The sequence below is a fragment of the Miniopterus schreibersii genome (genome assembly GCF_964146895.1).
Source record: "Miniopterus schreibersii genome assembly, chromosome: 2".
Classification (NCBI taxonomy): Eukaryota; Metazoa; Chordata; class Mammalia; order Chiroptera; family Miniopteridae; genus Miniopterus; species Miniopterus schreibersii.
The window spans coordinates 143,310,296-143,335,830 of NC_138102.1; the positions used below are offsets into that span (position 1 = coordinate 143,310,296).

Genomic DNA, 25,535 nt, shown 5'->3' on the forward strand with positions numbered 1-25,535 from the left:
ACATAAACGAATTACTAAAATTCTATGGCACACCAAATAATACACTATATTTTTTGCCAATCTGACAAAAAAAATAGGTATAATTTTGATTCATTGGCACTGGGCGGCTACTGTTGTGTTGGCTGTTGTGATTTTTTTATTTGACAATCTAAGGGAAAAGAAGTCAGTGTCTCTGACTAAATAGTTAGGTATTGCATATTTTTAAAATTCTTGTAACACACTGGTTGAAAATCACTGATCTACAGTAACTAATCATACCTTCTCTTTCATGTTCTCAAAAGCTCCACCCTGCGCCAGTACAGTATTGGACTGCAAATCAAAAATGAATCCTGATGAATCTGAAAGAATGAGAAGGAAAAAGTATATTCAACAGGATCCAAAACTGACATGTGATCCATCCCCCAAATAAAAGGGCCTTAAACAGTTAACAACTTACTCTGCAAATCCTATTATATAGATAACTGATAACTACATTTGAGTTAATATTATAAAATAAAATGTGATTTTAATAGAAACTGTCACAGCTTGAGACAAACACTAAATACATAGACTATGTTAAACTATTCCAGTAATCCTTGATATCTTTGTTAACTATCTTATCTTAATTTAAAAGGCCCTCTAGAAATGTTGAAAGTCAACCGCTCCCCAAGGTAAAATTTTCACTAACAAATCTGAAAACGTCTGTGGCATTAACAACACAAGAAAGTAATTTCAATATTCTAGACTGCACCACACACATCATGTTTTTAGACTATGAACTCCATGAATACATTCATGTTTGTCCCCAATATAATCCCTGATGAAGCAATGTCCCTGAGTTTACATTACCAGCACAACATGGGAAAACTGAGTTTAATGTGATTACAGAAAAAAGTTCGACTTCCCTATACTTACAAAAAAAAGGCTATCTGCAAATTTAATTTCTTTACCTGAGACTATGTGATCAATAAATTACCTCGGCTTTAAACACTTGACAACTTTGTTTTAATCTAATTAGATGCAATCCAAAAAATGGTCAGAATGCTTCTCAGATTCTGATGTGTATACTTATCTGGGGTATCTTAGCTTAAAATGTAGGTTCTGATTCAGTAGTCTAGCCTGCGGCCTAAGATTTTTACTCCCTGGTAGTATGAACATTGCTGATCCATGCACCATACTTGGGAGTAGCTTGGGGGTTAGAATTTCAACAAAGCAACTAAAATAAAGTTTTGAAAAAAAGGGTTGCTATGGTCTGAATGTTTGTGTCCCCCCCTTACCAAATTTGTATGTCAAAACCCTAAAGTGACGGTATTAGTAGTTGGGGCCTCTGGAAGGTAAATAAATCCTCAGTGGAGCCCTCATGAATGGGATCAGTGCTCTTATAAAAGCGATTGCACAGAGCTCCCTAGAACCCTGCCACCATATTAAGACCTAATGAGAAGTCTGCGAGCCAGAAGAGGACCCTCACCCCAACCATGCTGACACTCTGATCTCAGACTTCCAGCCTCTAGGACTGTGAGAAATTAATTTCTGTTGTTTATAAGCCATCCATTGTGTTATAAGTAACCTGAATGGCCAGGGGTTTTAAAAAATACAGTAATATTCTAGTACATTTTCCAAATTATTTTGCTCTTATTACAGATGTGTTTCAGTTAAAACCTCTTTTACAGCCCAATCTTTATCCTGTGTTTTCAAATGCCTCCTAGTTGCTATGGAAGACTGATAATTTATAAGTTAGAATGATAACACATTTTGGTACTAAAAGCGGAAAGGAGGATATGAATACAACGTATGTCATTCCAAAAGAAACTACGTTTGCCAATTACCAATGAACCATGAATTCATTTAGATTTAACCTCTGTAATACTGGCAGTTGTGAGACTGTTAACAAATAATCAGACTGCACTTATACAAACTCAGTATTTAAGCCCGAGTTTTCCAGATGACTACATAATATGATTAATTCCCAATTATCTTTAATAATTGAAGAGTCACAGTACATAATGATGAAAATCCTATATAACCAAAATACTTTCTAGCAACCCTCTCAGAATTGCTGTAGGTTAGCCAAATGATACAACTTGAAAGTTATAAGTATTCTCTCCTAAGACACAGTAATGAGCAGTAAGATGACACAAAGGAATTCAATAATCTTATTAGAGAATCAAACCACCAATCTTTTTTAGGGAAGAGAGGGGGCACAAAATAAAACAGCATTTCGGTGTCTATCTTTAAATGAACTATTAGTATTACTAACTCCTTATACACTTTATTTTTTTTCTTTATCCACACACTAGATGAAACAAAGTGCAAGGAAAACAAAGGGTAGTTCCGCAAACACCTTCAGTTATTATTCCCCCCAAATTAGTACAGTATTATTAGGGTTTATCTGGCATATCAATTAGGATAATGATTAAAAACACATAAAGCAGCTATTATTTAAGTCAGGATCCCAGCAGAAAACAAATGGCACACTCGGGAAATCTGAGTTTTTTTAAAAAGACTATTTTAGAAGGTGCTCATAGAGAGTAGGGAAACCACAAGATGTAGTGATTACCCCTTGGCTGATAAAAGCAATGTGCACTGTTCCCCTGAGGTTTTTAAAAGAGGTATAAGGAGACAGCAATTACAGGAAACCAGAGACAGGGCTTTTTCATCTTTGTTTTACCTGGTGTGGTAAGGGCCATAGGATGGTAGCTATGACCTTTGGTCAAAGGTCACAGTAAGCTCACAGTGACCCACCCCACAGGGAAAGATTGAGGGAATAAATATTCCTACCGCACTCTACCCCTTTCTCCATCTCCTGCCCATGCTGCCCAATGGCCAAAACCAACCAGAAGCTAGGGGGCAAGAGAGCCATTGAGGGAGTATTTATCTTTTAAATCACGAGTTCTCCAAAAAGGAAAAGCAATAGTTTAACATCTTGTCTATTCACCAGCTACACTGCCTCTTAAACCAACAATTTAAGTGGGTAGATTGAAAATCTTTCATCAAAGAACTAGAGCTTGAGTGCCTCTCAGCATTACAAAGAAAGTTATTTTTAATTCTTATCAACAATACTTAGTGCTTTAACAATGCTCTTATTTTTACATGCAAAGAAAGCCCAGAATTTACTTAACTTCATTGGTAGGAAATAAGGGTTTTATCCTGTGATAGAAGAGCATGTATACTCTATGAGAAATATATTTTTAAAGGAAAAAATGCAGTCAAATACTATTATCAGGCAAGATTCATAAAGGACACAAGGAACCCTTGAAATCGAGTTCTCTTTTTATCAGTTATTTCCCTCTATCAGGAACCATCTCAGAAGTTTCTTGGAATTATTTCAAATAGCACACAGTTAGAAACATTTTGAAAAAAGTATGTTCTTTACAGTATCACTGACATATTTGTAAATACTGCAGGCTTTATTATTATTGTTTTGTTTTTAAAAAATACATCTTTATTGATTTCAGAGAGAGGAAGGGAGAGGGAGAGAGAGAGAGAGAAACATCAATGATGAGAGGGTCATTGATCGGCTGCCTCCTGCACGCCCCCGACTGGGGATCGAGCCCGCAATCCGGGCATGCGCCCTGGCCTGGAATCAAACCCGATCGCCTGGATCCTAGGTCAACGCTCAACTGCTGAGCCACGCGTGGCTGGGCTATTATTATTATTTTTGCTGGCTTCAAAAATCAGGCAAAAGTTGTTTTAGGGATTGAGAATGACACAGAAATGTCTGAGTCTGATTATTCCATATATCAAACCAACCTTGAACAAGTTTTTAATTGAAGTATAATTAACATTTATATAACATTATATTAGTTTCAGGTATACAACATAATGATTTGATATTTGTATATACTGTGAAATGATCACAACAATAAGTCTATTCAGTTAACATGGTTATAAAATTTTTTTCTTTTAGCAACTTTCAAATGTGCAATACAGTATAATTAACTATAGTCACCATGTTGTACATAACATCCTCAGGATTTATTTTATAACTGAAAGTTTGTACCTTTTGACCCTCTTTACCCATTCCCCCCATGCCCCACCCCTTCCTCTGGTAACCACCAACCTATTCTCTGTTATCTATGAGCTAGGTTTATTTTCATTTTGATTTTTTTTTTTTAGATTCCACATATGATACTCATCTTTCTGATTTATTTAGCTTAGTATAATGCCCTTAAGGTCCATGCATGTTGTCACAAATGGCAAGATTTCCTTCTTTTCATGACTGAATGAGAATTATATATGTGTCACATTTTCTTTATCCATTCAACCATCAATGAACACTTAGGTTGTTTCCATATCTTAACTATTATAAATAATGCTGCAGTGAACATGGGGGAATATATTATCTTTTTGAGATAGTGTTTTTGTTTTCTTCAGATAAATACCCAGAAGTAGAACTGCTGGGTCATATAGTTCAATTTTTAATTTTTTGAGGAAACTCCACACTATTTTCCATAGTGTCTGCACCAATTTACATTCTAACACAAAGTTCCCTTTTCTGCACATCCTGGACAACACTTGTTATTTCCTGTCTTTTTTTTTAATCAGAATTGTGGTTCCAATTTTCATTTCTCTGATGATTAGTGATGCTGAGCACCTTTTCATGTACCTGTTGGCCATCTATATGTCTTCTTTGGAATTGAACAAGTATCCTAACAAGTTTTAAACCACAGTAACTCACCAAATAAACTGGTTCCTAAGTCGCCATTATTTTAACAGTACCTTGGTATATTACCTTTCTTGTAAGGATCTCAGATTCTTGTTATTACTCACTGATATTTCTTACACATACATAAAACAAGTTGGGTAACAAAATTATTCACATTTTACCATGGCCAAAGAGAAGCCTCAGAGGTTAGATCCAATTAAATGCAGATATGCTCTGAGGTAAGGAAGCCTGTCCAAACAGATAATCTAACAAGTGTAACGATCATTTGTCATATTTTCTCAAACTGTATAAACTTCCTCTTAAAAATTAAAAAGCAAACTCAAGAGCAGAGGTTATTTAAGTGCCAAATTTTGCAGAAGTGGTATCTCATGAACAATTAAACAACCTGAAGTTCTTATTTAGAGTGAACACAGACAATACTCAACCACCAGTGTCTTCAAATAGCTTTTTCTCAATTTTGAGAATAATCCACGTATAAGTCACCAGTGAAAGGACAAGTGGAGTTCAGTGTCTTCATTTGCACTAGTGGCAAATATGGGGGCAGGGGTTATATTGTACAAATGTGAATCAAGGAAAAGTTATATTGTCACAGACACTACTAGAAAGCCTAGAGTGTATTTACAACTTCAAAACTAAATATTCCACCAACTTCTGTTTCCTAGGTAGTAATACTCTCTTCTGCCAATTTATCACCTAAGTTTGGAAGAATTGTGACTGTTTTGGTAAGAAATAAGATATTTATGTATTTTAAAAAGGGAGAGAATGTGTAAATAATGGGAATCAGGCTTGGAAGGGGAGCAAATCGGAGATGAAAATTTTTGTAAGACAACGATGTCAAAGTGCCATTTTGTAAGACTTCTAGTCTGTTGTAAGTAATTCTATTTTAGTGTACTGTTGTGGCCTTCTGAAATGCTAATACTTTTTAATATTTAGTTCTTTAAAAGTTGTAAAGAAACCTCCACCTTGGCTGCCAATGGCCAAACACACAAATCCTCTCAGTAGTCTCGTCAACTGGTCTTCCCAGTCACCTTGGATGATTACTGTGGTTTGTATGTTCAGAAAAGTCCAAACTTCAATGATCAATCTGCTAAATGGTTCTTGAATGAAGCAAGCAGCCTTTTATCTTTCTGTTATCTCTGCTTTTATGTATCATATAGTATTAACAGATGATGAAATTTTTTTCTTTACTTTGTTCCTTTGAGTGCTTCATCTACATTCTAAAGGATACTGGGCCTCTTCTTATAAAACAAAGCTCTTACACTGGGAAATCTCCAAACTTCTAAAGGCTCTTTTTTTGTGTCTTTTTTTAAAAAATATATCTTTATTGATTTCAGAAAGAGGAAAGAAGAGGAAGAGAGAGATAGAAACATCAATGATGAGAGAGTCATTGATCGGCTGCCTCTTGCACGCCCCCGACTGGGGATCAAGCCCGCAACCTGGGCATATGCCCCGACCGGGAATCGAACCCCAATTACCTGGATCCTAGGTTGACACTCAACTGCTGAGCCACGTCCGGCTGGGCTCCAAACTTCTAGAATGAATTCTGATTTTTCCTGGTAGAACTTGATGGAAAGTCAGGGTTTTTATTAAAGATACAGAGAGGCAATTAAATCCTACCTTACTTGCACCAATAGATTTTCTCAGGTTTCCAGCAGGAGCAACAGAATAAGCTTCTATTTTTTAAGTTCCAAGAATTCTTGAGGGTCTCATTATTTAAAAAGTTTCTGGTTCCAATAATAATTCTGTCAATTCTTCCATGAATGGTGACTGGATAGGAAACTCAGTTCACCTTTCAAAAACCTTCTTAGTAATATACTCTAGAGAATAGCCAGAAGGCAATAACATTGATTTTAATGCCCAACCTCTTCTGTCTCAATGTCACTTCTCATTAGTCTGGAATTAGTTCTCCCACATATGAAATAAAATATATGGTTAAAATTTTTTTTTCCTACTTCTTAACATCATTTAGATTCGCAGAAATTCTACCAGCTGTTCCAAGAAAGAAACTCAATTTCATAAGTCAAAAAAATTAAAGCACCTAAGAACTGATTTAAAAAACAAAAACAAAACCCTCAAATTTTGCATTGCTAAGATCAGTACATATTCTTTGCTTATTCTAGATCATCTCTGAGCTAGTTTTATTCAAACAACTTTGTACGTAGTCCGACAGATTACATGAATTCAAACAGTTATTTAGAAAATTATGAAGCCACATTAGAATTATTTTGATATGTTTACAGTCAATATTCAGGCTTTTTTAAGGAAAGGTACACAAAAATAGAATAAAAATTAAAATATTTAGCTAAGTCTTTATTACCAAGTACACAGTAAGAAGGACTAATTTGAGTTTTACCCTTCTACCAGCTAATCTCTCCCTTTCTTTTGGGAAAGGTAAAAATAAATTGTGATGTGGCTAAAAGCTGGACAGCCAATGAAAAGAGGGGGGGAAAAAATCAAGAAATCTGGATAACCTAAAAGCCAGAAAATCAGTCTGCAAATAAATTATGTCTTATAAAATGCCTCTGTGGGAGCTGGTCAATTAAGTCTGAAGAAAAACATACTTTCAGCTACTAAGGGCCTACTTCATTCTCTCTTACAAATCAAAGCCTAATTTTTAGATTTCACTAACATTTCTCTATTTAATGGGATCTTCTATTTTATGGGATTGTTATTCTTGGATATTACTGTAACATATGCCATATTTCTGGGCTTAGATGGATTAGGTAGGTGGGTTGAACACAGATCTTTTAAAAAAAAATTATTTCCTACTCCTTACCGTCCTTCAGATTCTTAAGAATTCTACCAGCTTATTCCAGGAAACTCAATTCCATAAGTCAAAAAAATTAAAACATTTAAGAACTGTGACATTTAAAAGTCAAACAAATCTTCAATTACTAAGATCAGTACAGACTAGCTAGTAGAATTTTTGAGAATCTGGAGAGTGAAGAAAAGGAAATCATCTCTTTAAATCTGTATGGCCCGGCCAGGCGTGGCTCAGCAGCTGAGCATCAATCTAGGATCCAGGAGATCGGGGCTCGATTCCCGGTCAGGGCACATGCCCAGGTTGTGGGCTAGGCAGCCGATGAATGACTCTCTCATCACTGATGTTTCTATCTCTCTCCCCTTTCCTTTCCTCTCTCTGAAATCAATAAAGATATGTTTACAAAAAACACAAAAAAAAACTGTATGTTAGATGTGAGAGATATTTCCTTTTCATTATAAAAGACTTTGCTTTGGATGTTCCTTCTAGCCCTGTCAAATAGTCAATGTTGTCCCTCTCCACCCCATCCCATCCCCTTGCTTCAAAGCACAGAAATGAACACATCAATTCTAATCACATGCTCAGTCTCCAACAAAATCATCCTTCTCATAAAACCACAGCACTGCAAAATCTGTTATTCTTCATTCATTAACCTCATGCAAATAAGAATTAAGTCTATTAGCTTCTTCTTTCTTAAACTGACTTATAAATCAATAATCTATTTTAATTATAAATACTTCTATTTCCAAATAGTTGTTATAATTATCACACAGTGAACCCTAGATTTAAGTGTTACACCTGCCAGAGTCTTTGCAGGTGCCAGGGGCTCAAGCTCCTAGATCTCCATGTCCTATTCCACCAGCATGCAGGGCAGCTGGAAGTCCAGGGGCCTGGCTGTGGGGATGGCCAGGGTTCTGGCAAGCATAGGGGGCATCCGGAGTGAGGAGACTATGCAATGCCTGAAGGACCACCTGGCCTCCTACCTGGAGAGGGTGAGAACCCTGGAAGCTGATTATCAGAAACTGAAAAGCAAAATCCAGGAACACCTGGAAAAGAAGGGACCCCAGGGCAGAGATTAGGGGCATTATTTCAAGACTATCAAGGACCTGAGGGCTCAGATCTTTGAAAGTTCTGTGGACAATGTTCGCATCGTTCTGTGCTGACTGACAATGCCCGTCTTGCTGATGATGACTTCAGAGTCAAGTATGAGACAGAGCTGGCCATGCGCTAATCTGTGGAGAGTGATAACAAAGGGCTCTGAAGGGCCCTGATGACACCAATATCACTCAGCTTCAGCTGGCGATAGAGATCGAGGCTCTCAAGGAGGAGCTACTCTTCATGAAGAACCATAAGGAGGAAGTAAATGTCCTATAAACCCAGATTGCCAAGTCTGGGTTTACCAGGGAGTTGGATGTCACCAAATTATCAGGACTTCAGCAAGATCATGGCAGACATCTGGGCCCAGTATGATGAACTGACTCAGAAGAACCAAGAGAAACTAGACAAGTATTGGACCCAGCAGACTGAGGAGAACACCACAGTAGTCACCTCATAGATCACTGAGACAGGAGCTGCTGAGATGACACAGAGCTGAGATGTATGGTCCAGTCCTTGGAGACTGACCTGCACTCCATGAGAAATCTGAATGTCAGTTGGAGAACAGCCTGAGGGAGATGGAGATGCACTATGCCATGCAGATGGAATAGCTCAATGGGATCCCGCTGCACCTGGAATCAGAGCTGGTCCAGACCCAGGCAGAGGGAAAGTGCCAGGTCCAGGAATACAAAGCCCTGCTGAACATCAAGGTCAAGCTGGAGGCTGAGATCGCCACCTACCACCACCTGCTGGAAGAAGGGGAGGACTTCGATCTTGGTGACACCCTGGACACCAGCAACTCCATGCAATCCATCCAAAGGACAACCACCCACAGGATTATGGATGGCAAAGTGGTATCTGAGGTCAATGACACCAAAGTTCTGAGTTGTTAAGGTAGCAGAAGGGGGGCAGAAGGGGGAGAGGAGGCCAAAATTCAGAGATCATTGAACATTAAAAATAATAATAATCCACTGGGTGTTAAAGTATAGATGAAAAGATTGGCCATGTGCTGTTAATTATTGAACCTCAGTTATAGGTATTGGGGAGTGCATCATACTATTCTGTTTTTTATAAGCTTAAAATTTCAATAATAAACTTTTTTTTTAATCCTCACCTGAGGATTTTTTTTTTTTATTGCTTTTCAGAGAGGGAAAGAGAGAGAGAGAAAGAAACGTCGAATGCGAGAGAAAGACATCGACTGGTTGCCTCCCACATTTGCCCTGACAGGAGCCGGGGATTGAGCCTGTAACCAAGGTATGTGCCCTTGACCGGAATTGAACCCAAGACCCTTCAGTCCAGGGGCCAACTCTCTAACCACTGAGCCAAACCGGCTAGGGCTCAATAAAAAACTTTTAAAATAAATGTTACTTAAAACTCCTGGAATTGCCTGGCCAGGCGTGGCTCAGCGGTTGAGCATTGACCTAGGATCCAGGAGATCGGGGTTCGATTCCCGGTCAGGGCACATGCCCGGGTTGCAGGCTGCAGCCAATCAATGATTCTCTCATCATTGATGTTTCTATCTCTCTCTCCCCCCCCCTCCTTTCCTCTCTCTGAAATCAATAAAGATATGTTTAAAAAACAAAACAAAAACTCCTGGAACTAATAATGATTATATCAAGTTTGCAGGACACAAGGTTAATATAGAAAAGTCCATCACTTTCCCATGTAACAGCAATGTACAAGTGGAATTTAAAATAAAAAACACAATACCATTTACATTAGCACCCCCAAAATACTTGCGTATAAATCTAACAAAGTATGCATAAGGCCTATATGAAAAAAACTACAGAACTCTGAGGAAAGAAATAAAAGAACTAAATAAATGGAGAGGCATTCTATGTTCATGGATAGGAAGATTCAATATTGTCAAGATGTCAGTTCTTGCCAAATTGGTCTGTAGATTAAAAGCAATCGCAGTAAAAACCCCACTAATTTATTTTGTGGATATTTACAAACTGATCCTCAAGTTAATATGGACAAATAAAAGACATAGAATAGCCAACACAATACTGAAGAACAACGTTGAAGAACTAATGCTACCTGACTTCAAGAACACTATAAAGCTACAGTAATCAAGGCATTTTTAGAGCTCTGGCAAAACACAAACATAAAGACTCAAGTTTTTAAAGGTCAAAGCAATCTGCTAAAGTTAACTTTTTTAGGAAAAGTTAAATGCTAAACCTTTTAGATGAAATTATTTTATTTTAAAGTCTGGAATCCTATTTTTACTATAGTATTTCTCATTTGCAGGAGGAAAATAGATACTCAGTGTATCAGTAAAAAGCAAACTGAATTATGATGAAATTAAACTTTGTCTGAAGAAGAAACAAAAAGGTTATAAAAACTTTTCGGCTAATAAAACTCGTTCCATAGGACAGTTCAGCATCTTTAATAATCTAACCATTCCTTAGAGCCCAGATTTTCTTTATGTGGCTTTACTATACAACGAAATGACAGCTTTCAAAAGCACAAGGAGCTTTGATATATTATTCTTATAATAAGGTTTTTAAACTGCCAAGTCAAAATTAAGTTTAAAAGCATTTCTTTCATATTTAACATGTGAGATCTGTATCTACAGCTTTGTTTTCAATTAAAGAAATATTAAACTGAAAGGGGGGTAGCCAGAATAGCTATGATCATTCTCTTAATAAATACATTCCAGTTGTGTATAACAGTTCTAGTGCTATTATTAAATTTGTCCCTTAATGTTCTTGCAGCTATTCTAGGAAATGGAAAAGTGATTTTACATAGTCTTTGTTGTCCTTCCCCTCCTTATAACTATTCTTGATATTTCTTGACTCTTTGCACCTTATATTTTACTTTTGACAAGTAGCTACAGTAATAATCCCGGAAGGAAAGCTAAAGAAGCAATCAATATCTAGAAGCATTTATTCTTGCTTCATTTCCTGTCCCGAATCAAACATCAACTCAAAGGAAACAGAATATCCTGCAGTAAATTATCTCCTACCACTCCCCCTAACATATGTTCACTCTCCAAAAACTGCATTTTCAGGAGGCATTTGGCTTTCTTGCAATTATATTCCAATTTATTAGGTTTATCAGACTAGAAAAGCAACTGTTATATGAATTCCCAAATTAGTAATACACAAAGCTATAAAGTAATATCTACAGATACTTAGTTAATGAGATAACACATAAAGTTATGAATGTTCTGTACTCTTCTAAAATTAATTTCTGTCGTGACAAAAAGTTGTAACTATCAGTAGTACTACACAGGGTGAGGGAAAGCATAACCATTCAAAACACAGTAAGAGAATGTATTTTTAAAATGTAGATATAAATGGCGATCATTACTCCACAACTATACTTTTAACAATTTATGCCCACAAATAATCTTACCCTTCTGGTTTTGTTTCCTAGACATTGTAGTTTCTTTGATCTCAAAAGATACAGAAGAAAAGTATTCTTTTGCCTTGTCTGGGTTCTGATTGTAGTTATCTCTGATTTAAAGGTAGGCAAGAAAAGTCTGCAGTTGGAGGTGATAAATACAAACTCCTTGTTATTTGAAATTCTGCTCTCTAACTGGTAATCTCCTTTCCTTCTATTAACTTCTTGTCAGGAAATATCATTGCAGGCATTCATGTCTCTCTTCCCACGAAGATTCTATAAGGGGAAAAAATACACACATATTTACTGTTATAGTAATAGCTATCTGTACAAAATTTCTGAGATATCCACAGGTTTTATTTTGTACTTTTTCTAAACAAAACTAGCGATCAGAAGAAAAGAATTTTTAAAATATGGCTGTAAAAAGCAATGTTTTCCTCTTTCAGAAACTTTAATCTTAGAATCAAACCATCTCCTTAATTCAGAAAGCATGTTTTCTTAGTCATCTTATATTTTGTATCTATCTCAAATATCCACATCTCTGCTTCACAAACTAAAATATTACCTCTTATCATTCCATAAGATCTTTCTTGCTACCTGCTCTTCCTATCCAAATCAAGGGTCCTTTCTCTTCCTCTAGAATTTCCTATTTCTAATCTCTTCTCAGGTTTTCCAGCTCAAATGCATCTGCAAGAAAGTTGGGGTAGGGGGTGAATGGGGAAAACACAAAGGAATTTTAATAAGGAAACCTGAAACATCAAAATTTGGCTTAGTCCATACTACAGAAAGCTTCTATAAATTATAAAGATAAAAATGCTATTTTTTTCCACATTACTAAACATTTAAAAAATGCATGTCCAAGATTTCTAGATAAAGAAAAAACATTTTATGAACTGCAACCCAAGAAGGAAATAAAGTAACCTTGTATGAAATACTTTCCAATGTGGAAGGAGAATGAAGGGATGAGTAGATAGCCCTGGGAAAGTTTTTTTAAAAATCCATTAAGAGTAAGAGGCTTGCCTGGCTTGTGTGACTCAGTGGTTAGAGCATGATCCCATGCACTGAAGGGTCGTGGGTTCGATTTCCAGTCAGGGCACACACCCAGACTGCAGGTTCGTTCCCAGGTTGGGTCTCATATGGGAGGTAACTAATCAGTGTTTTTCTCTCTCTCCCTCTCCCTTCCTCTCTCTCTAGAATCAATGGGGGAAAAAACATATCTTCAGGTGAGGATTAAAAATAACAATAAGTAAATAATTTTTAAAAGTAAAAAAAAAAAAGAGTAAGAGCCCTGGCTGGAGTGGCTCAGTGGTTAGAGCATTGGCCCTTGCACCAAAAGGTCTCGGGTTTGATTCCTGGTCAAAGGCATGTACCTGGGTTGCAGGTTCGATCCCAAGACTTGGTTAGGGTGCGTGGAGGAGGCAACTCTGGGGCTTACCATCTTCCAGAGTACTAAGCCATACTGGGAGAATCAGTCAAAGCCTCTGGAAATACATGAAATTTACCAGTGGATAGAGTAGGCCTGATAGAAAACATTTTATGAGGCCCAGCCAGCCGTGGCTTAGTGGTTGAGCACTGACCTATGATCCAGGAGATCGTGGTTCATTTCCTGGTCAGGGCACATGCCCAGGTTGCAGGCTTGATTCCCAGTTGGGGCGTGCAGGAGGCAGCCAATCAATAATGACTCTCTCATCATTGATGTTTCTATCTTTCTCTCTACCTCTCCCTTCCTCTCTCTGAAATCAATAAAGATATATTAAAAAAACAACAACACAAAAAACATTTTATGAGATTTTAGAAGAACAAAATTCAAATCTTTTTTTTTTGAAGTTTTATAAGAGTTTGAGCCAAACTCAAAATTCAAAGATATTTTGCCTTAAATATCTTTAAGGCAAAAGATATTACTAGAGACAGAGCTATATCATTATAATAAAAGGGTCATCACATTCCTTCTCTGGAAGGAGGGTGTCCCTCTGAGAATGAAACAGGGAACTTTCTGAGGGGTACAATGTTCTTTATCTTGACCTGAGTGGTACTTATATGGATGCATACATATGTACTCTTAAGATCTGTGCATTTTACTGTAAATAAAATATAACTTAAAAAACCTTAAATTTTCTGTAAAAACTAAGGGAAAAAAAACAAAGGACATTCTTGACCAAGCCACTCATTTGCACGTAAGAAACAATTCAGTCAAGCATTTTTTCAACATGGGAACAAAATGTACGCAATACTTCTTTGTACTGATGAAATTAAAGTCTGAAGTGTGGGGAAACTGGTTGGGATGGATGGATTAAAAAAACAAAATTAAATCTGTACTAATTTGTTGCTGCTTATTAAGTACTAAAGCAAATTCGACATGGTCAGTCTGGGATTAGTTACTTTTGTGAGCTAGAACTTAAAGCTAAGAAAATCAACGAACCCTATTTCATCTTCATTTCGTTTTGCTCTAAAGAAGTCCATGGTCACGGACCTCACACCTATTACCAGGTATACAAACATATGCTGCTGGTTCTTAGGCACCCTAAGCCTGAGGGTACAGCTTGGTGACTCTCAAGGTGGGGAAATGGAAAAAGGATGGACAGTAGTTTTAAAATCTATTTCTTTGATTTATTATTGTTATATTTATTTTTTCACTTCAAATCACAACAAAAAAGGGCATAAGGTACATATACTCTATCAGAATGGGTTAAAAGGGATAAAAAAGAAAGAAAGTAGAAGAGAGGTTACCAGTAGCTAGGGGGCAGTAGGAAAGAGAATGTCATTGTTTTAATGAGTACAAAGTTTTTGTTAGGGATGATGAAAAAGTTTGGGTGTAGAGAATGGTGATGGTCATATAATACTGTGGATGTATTTAATGTCACACTTATAAACGGTTAAAATGATAAATATTATGTTATGTATAAATTTTTTAAATTTCAGGAATAGATCTTGAATAACCAAAAACAATCTTGAAAAAGAACAAAGTTAAAGGCCTCATATCTCCTAATTTCAATACACATTATAAAGCTACAGTAATAAAAAGTGTGGTATTGGCATAAAGAGAGGCATTTAGTCCGACAGAATTGAATAGAGGGCCCAGAAATAAACTCACATATATAGTCAAATGACTTTTTTTTTTAATATATCTTTATTGATTTCAGAGAGAGGAAGGGAGAGGGAGGGAGAGAGAGAGAGAGAACATCAATGATGAGAGAGTCGTTATTGATCAGCTGCTTCCTGCATGCCTCCTACTGGGGATCAAGCCTGCAACCCGGGCATGTGCCCTGGCCAGGACTTGAACCATGATCTTCTGGATCCTAGGTTGATGCTAAACCACTGAGCCACATCAGGCCGGGTGGTCAAATGACTTGACAAGGGCACCAAGACCACTCAATGGGATAAGAACAGTCTCTTAACAAACAGTGTTGGCAGACAACAGTATGGTGGTTACCAGGGGGGAAGAGGGGTAGGGGAAAGATGAAAAGGGTAAAGAGGGCCAAATATATGGTGATGAGGAAACTATACTTTGAGGGGTGAGAACACAATGCGATACACAGATAATGTATTATACACTTGAAACATATATTAACTAACCAATGTAATCCCAATAAATTTAATTTTTAAAAATGGTGCTTGGAAAATGAGATGTCCACATGCAAAAGAATGAAGTTGAACTCTTACCTTACATCATATACAAAAATTAACTCAAGATGGATTAAAGGCCTCAACATAAAACCTAAACCTCCTAGAAAACACAGAGAAAAGCTTTATGACACAGGACTTGGCAATGATTTCTTGGATAGAGGATACCAAAGCACAAAGAAAGCAAATATAGACAAATGGGACTACATGAAACTTAAAAACGTCTATACATCAAAAGAAATAATCAACAGGCTGAAAAGGCAACTGGAATGAAAAAAAGTATTTGCAAATCACTTATCTGATAAGGAGTTAATATCCAGAATATATAAAGAACTCCTACAACTTAACAACAACAACAAAATACAGTTTAAAACTGGCAAAGGACCTGAATAGCTATTTCCCAAAGAAGATATACAAACGGCCAACAAGCATATTAAAAAATGATTAACACCACTCATTAGAGAAATACAAATCAAAACCACAATGAGATATTATCTCATAACCATTAGGATGGCTGCTACAAAAAAAAAGTGTTGGCAAGGATGTGGAGAAATTGAAACCCTTGTTCATTGTTGGTGGGACTGTGAAACAGTGCAGCAACTATGGAAACAGTATGGAGGTTCCTCAAAAATTCAAAATAGAACTACTGTATGACCCAGCAATCCCACTTCTGGGGATTTATCTGAAAGAACTGAAAGCAGCATATCAGAAATATTTGCACACTCATGTTCATTGTAGCACTATTCTTATTAGACAAGGGATAGAAACAACCCCCAATGACCAGTGAAGGACGACAAGATAAACAAGGTAATATATACATACAATGGGAAATTATTCAGCTTTTAAAAAGAAGGAAATCCTATCACATGCAACAACGTGGATGAACCTTGAGGACATTATGCTAAATGAAATGCCAGTCACAAAAAAGACAGCGACTATATGATTCCACTTATACTAAAGTAGTCAAATCACAGAAACAGAAAGCAGAATGGTGGATACCAGGGGCAGTATACTTAATTCTACTGACCTGTACAATAAAAAACTGTTAGGATAGTAAATTTTTTTTTTTTTTAAAGGGAGAAGGGTAGTGAGCTCACCTTTTTTTAAAAAAATATGTCTTTATTGATTTCAGAGAGAGGAAAGGAGAGGGAGAGAGAGATAGAAACATCAATGATGAGAGAGTCATTGATCGGCTGCCTCCTGCATGCCCCCGACTGGGGACCGAGCCCGCAACCCGGGCATGTGCCCTGACCGGGAATCGAACCCCGATCGCCTGGATCCTAGGTAGACGCTCAACCGCTGAGCCACGCCCGGCCGGGCTAGGATGGTAAATTTTATATTATGGGTTTTTTACCACAATTTAAAAATACTAAATTATTTTTATTTATTATTTTTTTAATCCTCACCTGAGGATATGTTTTTTATTTATTTTGGAGAGAAATAGAAACATCGATGTGAGAGAGACACATTGAGTGGTTGCCTCTCGCTCAAGCCCCCACCGGAGCCAAGCCTGCAACCGAGGTACATGCCCTTGGCGGGAATCAAACCCAGGACCAGGACCCTTTGGCCCACAGGCTGACACTCTACCACTGAGCCAAACTGGCTAGGGTAGGGCTTAAATTCTTTTTTAAAATCTTCAGGAATATATTGATTTGGAAAAAAAGAAGTGAGAAATGTTAAACATGGATGGATTAGCAATAAATCCATCACCCTAGTAGAAAACCAAACCAAAGCACATTCTCTATTGAGGTTGAGTATATCGTTAATACAGATACAGTGTAGCAGAGTGGATAAATGAGGGCTTTAGCGCCAGACTGCCTGGGTTTCCATCCCAGCTACACCACCTCCTAGCTGAATGACTTCAAGCAAGCTACTTACTTTCCCTGTGTCTCAGTTTCTCCATCTGTAAAATGCAAGTAATGCTAGCATCTTCCTCACAAGGTTGCTATATGGTTTAAGTGAGTTCATACAGTTGTAGCACTTAGAAAAATGCCTGACACTTATTGACAACTACTCAATAAACAATGGTTGGTATTAACTGAATAAAAGATGTGTCCCCTCAAACTAAAAGTAACAAACAAATGGGAACTTTACCAAGACTATGGGTTACTAGCAATAGGTCACAATTACAGTTAATATAGCTTTAGAATGGCAACTCCATTAAATTTAGATGATGTGCAATTAGGAAATCAAACGATTCAAAGCACTCTAAAGATATAGAGTATAATTCTCAAGTCTTGGAGTATATAACTTTTCACATTGGCATACATTACAAGGACCTGACACACTAACAAATAATTAACTGGACTATACACCAAGGTACCTGCAGTTATTTTAAATTTAAAATACAGATGGTCACAAAATCTACCTATCTATAAAACCAAGGAAAAGGGGGATGGGTAAGGAGGGAAGAAGACTAAATCCTCATCTTCCACAACAGAATTGGCCCTGAAAAAATTAAACAGTCAGTCCGTATCACCATGTTGTTCGGAAATACGAAGATTAATACTAGAAGAAATATTTATGATTATCCATGGAGAGCTAGAATAGGGAGTTGGGGGAGAGGGGAGCAGAGGACTATTTTCTAAATAAATTATTATAAGCCTTACGATATTTGACTTCTTATACTGTGTATGTATATTTAGACTAAACAATAATTTAACCTATTTTATACAAATTAAAACTACTAAGACACTATTGTTTACCCTGTGACTGGCAAATATCTAAAATGATTATACACTCATATCTAAGTGAGAGTGTAAATTTGTACAATACCTATGAAAGACATCTAGACATTAGTTATCAAAATTAAAAATGCATATTGTTTGGTCCAGCAAGACAATTTCTAGAAATTTACCCTACAAACATATTTGCAACTGTGTGAACTGATGTGTTCAAAGTTATCCAATACAACATTCTTTATAAGAGCAAAAGACTGAAAACAACCTAATTGTACATCAACAGGACACTAATTTAATAAATGATGGTTCATCCTTATACGAAGATACTATGCAAATATTTTTTAGAAAAGAAAGTTTTTTGTGTATTGATATAGTAAGATATATTTTTAAATAAATATGATGGAGGACAAGAATATAGTTATATTCACTGGTATACACATACATATTGTATATCTGGAAAGATAAACAAGAAACCAGCAATAGTAATGATCCATCGAGGAATGGAAACTGAAAAAAATAGGGAACTAGGTTAAGAAAGACTTTTCAATCTACTTTTTTTTTACATTGGAACTGTATAAACAACTTATCTGTTCAAAAAATTTTTAATTTTTTTTTTACAGACTCCTTCCCAGTAAATTAAATTAAAGCTAAAAACCTACTGAATCTAAATAATATTTATTCTAAGTTAGAAACCCAATCAACAGGTTCAAGAAATGTCAATAAGAGAACCTACAAAACCCTAACTCTTTAGACCTGTAGAATAATAACCAAAAGCAAGAAAATCGGAAGTTCCAAATAAAAATATTTTTTCTGATTTTAAAGAGTTTGATTATAAGAAAGTAACCAAGAGCTTTTATTCCTCAGTCATCAGTTTGTCGATAAATATCATTCTCATTACCTTTATCAAGGAATATGAAAAAGGAGATGAGACCCAAATTAATGCACTGACATATTCTAAAAAATAATCAGAAACAAAAAAAAGATGATTTCCTTAAGTCAAAAAGGCGAATGTGAGGCCTTTCCAAAGTCTGTTTTTTCAACAAATATCTTTACTCATTGGCACTTTCTGATCCATATGCCACTCTAATCTAAAAACTCTCCCATAATTATAAGGTATGATCACCATAAACTTTATTTTGGAAAATAAAATTTTCATTTAGAAAAACCAATAAATTCTTTTTTATTAATAAAAACCTCTAATTAAAATAACATAGAACTGGAAATTGGAACAAAAAAAAATTCTGAAAATTTAAAACACAATCTAAGTGGAAAATCAGAAACCAGATGATACCACAACTCCTCTTTACTACTAGTAAAAGACACAGGGCCCTCCAAATTGCTTAACATTAGTCATCAGTGGCAGCTGTAAGTGTGAGAGTAGAGGGGCTCAAGAGAAGCAGGCGAACAAATATATATGTTTGTCTCTTGTATTTCACTGCTAGCTGGGTTGGTAGAGCTGTCTGTATCCTCCTCCTCATGCAGGTGGCTATATCCCAAACCTAATCAAGCCAAATTATCACCTATATAAATTCTTCAATAATTGTGTTAAACAATACTGATCATTTCATCCCCACCCCCCCACACACACATAAACTCTATTCCTCTCATCTCCCCAAAGCACAGATGCATAGCAGCTCAAGGGAACTGAGACAGCTACCAGGCAAAAACAAAACAAGGCAATTAAAAACAACCTTATTCATGGATTCCAATCCATAAAGTGAGATTCCATGCATATAGAAAGTGATTTCTAACACCCCTGCTAACTTAGCAAACATTATTAACTGATCAATTAATAAGTATTTAACATGAATCTACTATGTGCCAGTACTTGTGATAAAAAATTAGGAGCTTTTCCATCTAGCCACAGCCATCAAGTAAGCCAAGATGGACGCTTACAAGTATGTCCGGGGGCTATAGAGAAAGAAGCAGTCCGATATAATGAACTTTCTTCTCAGGGTGTGCTGCTGGCAGTACCACCAGCTCTCTGCACTCCACAGGGTGCCCCTCCACCCTCACCCAGCCTGATAAAAGTGCGCAGGCTGGGATACAAGAACAAGCAAGGTTATGTCATATATTGGATTTGTGTGCACTGGGGTGGCTGCAAATGCCCATTTCCTAAAGGTGCGACCTACAGTAAAGTCTGTCCATCATGGTGTTAAACAGCTAAAGTTTGCTCAAGCTTTCAGTTGCCGAGGAGCAAGCTGCATGCCACTAGGAGTCCTGAATTCTCACTGGGTTGGTGAAGATTCCACATAGATTCTTTGAGGTTATGCTCATTGATCCATTCCATAAGGCCATCAGAAGGAATCCTGACATGCAATGGATCACCAAACCAGCTTACAAGCACAGGGAGATGTGAGGGCTGACATGTGCAGGCCAAAAGTGCAATGGCCTTAGAAAGGGCCACAAGTTCCACCACACAATTTGGTGGTTCTCACTGTGGAGCTTGGAGAAGGTGCAATACTCTCCAGCTCTACTGTTACAAATAATATATGTAACGTTTGTTAAATTCTTACCTAATAAACAATTTAAGACAAACAATTATGAAAGACAGACTATTAATCAGCCTTAAAAAGGAAAAAAATTCTGATGCTAAAACATAGATAAACCTTGGGACATGCTAAATGAAATGAGCCAGTCACAAAAAGACAAATACTGTATGATTCCACTTATATGAGGTACTTAAGAGTAGTCAAATTTATACAGACAAAGTAGAATGGTAGTTACCAGGGGTTGTGGGGAGAGGAGAATGAGGAATTGTTTAATGGGTACAGAGTTTCAGTTGAGGAAGATTAAAAGGTTCTGACGATGAATTGGTGATAGTTGCACAACAATGTGAATGTACTTAATGTTACTGAACTGTACACTTTAAAATTGTTCATATACATACATGCATAAGACAATAGTGCGGTAGGCCTGGGGGGGATGGGAAAAATTGAGGTAAAATGGGAGACATCTATAATAGTTTCAGCAATAAAGATTTTTAAAAAGATTACAAACTAAGCATAAAAAAATAATGAAATTGTTTAAACTGTCAATTTTATGTTATGCGTATTTTACCATAATGTTTAAAATTTTTACCACAATAAGATAAAAAAATATGAAAGAAAAAACTGATTTCTTGGTCCAGCAAAAAAATCCCTAGAAATACTGACCAAGGGAAAAAATAAAGCACAAATACCAATATCAAGATTTTTTAAAAAGAATCAGTATAGATCTTACAAACAAAAATATAATACAATCATACAGACATTATGTAAATACTTTTGAAAATTTAGAGAACTTCTTGAAAAATACAAGTTACTGAAGAGACACACACAAAAATAGAAAATCTAAATAGCCCTATATCTTTAAAAGTAATTGAGGTTGTAATTTAAAATTCTCTCATAACGAAAATGATCTCATCTCTGATCTACTGTTGGCAAGAGTGTAAATTGGTACAACCCCTTTGGAGTATAGGCATTATTTGTAAAGTAAAACATTTATTAATCCTATGACCCAGAAATTACATTCGTAAATACCAAGAGAAATTCTTGCTCATGGTACATGCAAAAACATGTAGAATTCATTCATAACAGTAAGAAATGGAAATAATCCAAATGTTATCGATAGGAAAATGAGTAAGTTGTGATGTATTCACTAAATGAAATATTACACTGCAAAGAAAATGAGCCAACTACAACTATATGTAACAATATGAATAAATTTTAGCAAAATAATGTTAAGCATAAAAATGAAAGAAAAATCAATTTCCAGATTACATACTGCATATCATTTTTAAAAATTCAAACACAACTAACATTAGACAATATATTATTTAGACACTCATATGTATCTGATAAAACTGTTATTTGGAAAGGCAATGAAAAGAGTAGGAAATAGCCCGGCCAGGCATGGCTCAGCAGTTGAGGGTTGACCTAGGATACAGGCAATCGGGGTCTGATTCCCCGTCAGGGCACATGCCCGGGTTGCGGGCTCGATCCCCAGAAGGGGGTGTGCAGGAGGCAGCCAATCAATGACTCATCATTGATGTTTCTATCTCTCTCTCTCCCTCTCCTTTCCTCTCTCTGAAATCAATAAAGATATATTTAAAAAAAAAAAAAAAAGGTAAGAAATAAATTTAGAATAGCATTTACCTAGAAAACCAAGGGGACATTAGAGAGGAAAATATGTTAGATACTGTCAATATTCAATATTAAACTGCTTAGGTTAGATGGTGGGTTCATAAATATTCTACATCACATTCTAAAAAAACAAATATACAACATAAAACAACAATCTAAATAAGTACATAATACAGTTTTTTTAAAGTGCCATTGGTAAATGTGGAATAACTGATTCTCACATATTGACAGTGGAGCATAAGCATATCCCATGATCCAGATGTCTCACTCCAAAGTATATACTCAACAAAAACGTATGCATATGTGCACCAAAGACATGTACAAGAATGTTTAGAGCAGCAATATTTGTAAGAGTCCAAAACTAGAAACAAACCTAAACATCTATGAATGACAGAATGGATAAACTGTGGTATAGTCACAGAATAGAATATTGTGCCACAATGAAAAAGAAAAAGCTACCAATATAACATGGATGAATTTCAAAAGCAATGCTAAGTGAAAAATGGCAGGTGTAAAAGAGTGCATACTGTAAGATTCCATTTCTATGAAAGTCAAAAACTAGCAAGACTAATCCATAGTAATAGAGGTCAGAATAGTGGTGGGAGAGAAACTGGGTCAGGGCACAAAGGAGGCTTCTAGGATCCTAGTAATGTCCTATTACCATGATCTGAGTAATGGTTATATGGGTGTATTTACAGTGTAAAAATTCATCAAACTGTACCCTTAAGCATTTTGCATTTCACTTTGTGTCTATTACATGTAAAAGATTACCAATTAAGCTAAACATCCTTTTACCTCTTAATGTGAAAGTTTACCTGATAGTCACTATTCCCTTTACCATGCACTGCCTGTAACCCTGGCTGAACACTGGTAGCTAACAGGCAACACTGGCACGGAGCATTTCTGCTCCCACTACACTACACTGACCTGATGTATTTGTTCTCAAACCTACTCAATGCCAGTTGTGCCCATAATTACAATTACATAATTATACTAAAATACTAAGTATACTAATAAACTATGAATGTAAAAAAAAGCTGCTATTTCTTTGAAAACTAAGTTGAAGGCTCTGGAAGACTAAATATAAATCATCTGAAAAACTGTCCTGGGGGGTGGTGGTGATAAACACACAATACAATATACAGTTGATGTATTGTAGAATTATATACCTGAACCCTGTATAATCTTATTAACCAACATCACCCCCCAATAAATTCAATAAAAATAAATAAATAAACTGTCTTCAATTTAAGTGGGGTAAAACACATAAATAAACTTGGGGAAAATTAAAAATCTAGGAGGAGCCTATACACATTGCTTCAAGTAACTGAGTTCTCACTTCATTTAGAAAAACTGTAATTGGAAGTTTCAAGCAATGCATCACAGAGTATAATTAATGCCAAAAAGATGAAGAACTCTAATCAGCAGACTCACACTTAATACATCATAAGGTTGGTGAATAAATGTATATTTATTTGTTTTAAGCTGAAATAAAATGCTTATGGTATGTATCATTTTTAAACTCCTGCTTTAACCAACTTTTTCAATTAACAATAAACTATATAAAACAGAATAGCAACAGACAAGGAGACTTCTACTATAATCAAAGAAAATTTGTATTAACTTTTTGCAAATTAATACTATCTACTAGACAACTAAAGTGAAAATATTAACTGTCAAGTCTACTTAGTAAAATGACTAGAGATAAATCAATTGGCCAAAGCTGGAACTGTTGTATTTAAAAGAATATACTTTTGGTGCCATATTAGTTATCATTAATCGGAGGGCAACATGGTTACCCTATCATGACACAATCTGGTTAACACAATGGAGGTCTTAGAAGAAGATGGCTGCTGAAAGGCCTACATGGGGCTCAAGAACCAAGGTCTGAGTATCACTGAACAGGAAAAACAATGGTGTGAGTTCTCATAAGAAAAATAGAAAAGCCCAGCTGGCATGGCTTGGCGGTTGAGTATCAACCTATGATCCAGGAGATAGCGGCTCAATTCCTGGTCAAGGCACATATCTGGGTTTCCATTTGACCCCCAGTAGGGGGCATGCAGGAAGCAGCCAATCAATGACTCATCATTAATGTTTCTCTCTCTCTCCCTCTCCCTTCCCTCTCTCCTAAATCAATATATATTTTTTAAAAATAGAAAAGATGCTTTTGCTAATAAGTTTTCCTTGAGAGTTAAACTTTCTCTAAAACACAGTATTTAAAATCTTTCCAGAATTGGATACAAACCATGGGTTTCTCAGAAAAAAAAACAAAACTCACATTATACACGAGCATCCAGTTAAGACTGAATTTAAGTATAATACTTTCTTGTCAGACTTCTTTTTTGTTGTTGGTTTGTTTTTATTTTAGTCCTCACCCAAGGGTTTTTTTTTAATTGATTTAAAAGAGAGAGAAGGGAGGAAGGGAGGGGGAAGAGGGAGGGAGAGAGGGAGGGAGACATAGATGTGAAAGAAAAACACTGATCAGTTGCCTCCTATATGTGCCCCAACCAGGGATCGAACCTGCAACCTAGGTATGTGTCCTGACTGGGAATCAAACCCGCAACCTTTTGGTGTATGGAAAAATGCTCCAACCAACTGAACCATCTGGCCAGGGTTCTTATCTGTAAACCCACTGATTGAAAGAATTAGATAGCTTTCAGTGATAGTATTTTAAAGCTTCTAGTTCATTTATTATTCAACTAATATTCATTGAATGCCTACTACATTCTAAGCCTTATGGGAGCTTGAGTGGGAGGGCGCTGCTGTTTCAGATTCAGGGGAGAATTATGGTATATCAGAGTGCAAGAGTTTACTGTAAGAGCAGGTGATGAAAAAGTGGTGGCCAAATCCCTTAACTACTCAATTGAGAAGTTTGGCCATAAAGAAATGAAATCGGCTATTAGCTAGAGTTTTAGCAAGGCAAAATAAAAGGGTAAATTTACCTCCAAAATAGGGAACACTTTTTCAAAACAGAGAAAGAAAGCCCTGGCTGGTATGGCTCAGTTCGTTGGGTGTTGTTCAGTGCACCAGTAGTTTGCCAGTTGGATTCCCGGTCAAGGGCACATGCCTGGGTTGCTGGCTTGATCCCGAGTGGGGGGAGTGCAGGTGGCAGCTGATTGATGTTGCGCTCTCACATAAATGTTTCTCTCTCCCTCTCCCTCTAAAAATCAATAAACTATTCTAAAAAAAGAAAAAGGTCAAACATACTACAGAGAAGGATAATACTTGTAGAAAAGAGAAAATAACTGAAAGAAAAAGCA

At 36.4% G+C, this 25,535-nt stretch overlaps 1 protein-coding gene and 2 pseudogenes across 13 annotated transcripts in view; 2 read left to right on the top strand and 1 right to left on the bottom strand.

Annotated features, from left to right (window-relative positions):
* SPATS2 (spermatogenesis associated serine rich 2) overlaps nt 1-25,535 on the bottom strand; it is a 92,725-nt gene that overhangs the window by 34,077 nt on the left and 33,113 nt on the right. For 9 of the 11 annotated variants that reach the window (XM_081129112.1, XM_081129119.1, XM_081129116.1 and 6 more), the window contains 2 exons: nt 11,862-12,125; nt 259-338 (listed from right to left, as the gene is read on the bottom strand). In XM_081129112.1, coding sequence (XP_080985238.1) covers nt 259-338; nt 11,862-11,886 — 105 coding nt within the window. In that variant the 5' untranslated portion in view covers nt 11,887-12,125. Of the gene's footprint in view, nt 1-258; nt 339-11,861; nt 12,126-12,414; nt 12,537-25,535 lie in introns of all 11 variants that reach the window. The other 2 variants (XM_081129121.1, XM_081129118.1) reach the window with 1 other exon arrangement.
* LOC308553588 (keratin, type I cytoskeletal 18 pseudogene) lies at nt 8,252-9,394 on the top strand (annotated as a pseudogene). Its single transcript has one exon. The product of its transcript is annotated as a keratin, type I cytoskeletal 18 pseudogene (transcript).
* Nucleotides 20,036-20,640, top strand: LOC308552561 (large ribosomal subunit protein eL15 pseudogene; annotated as a pseudogene). The gene has a single exon. The product of its transcript is annotated as a large ribosomal subunit protein eL15 pseudogene (transcript).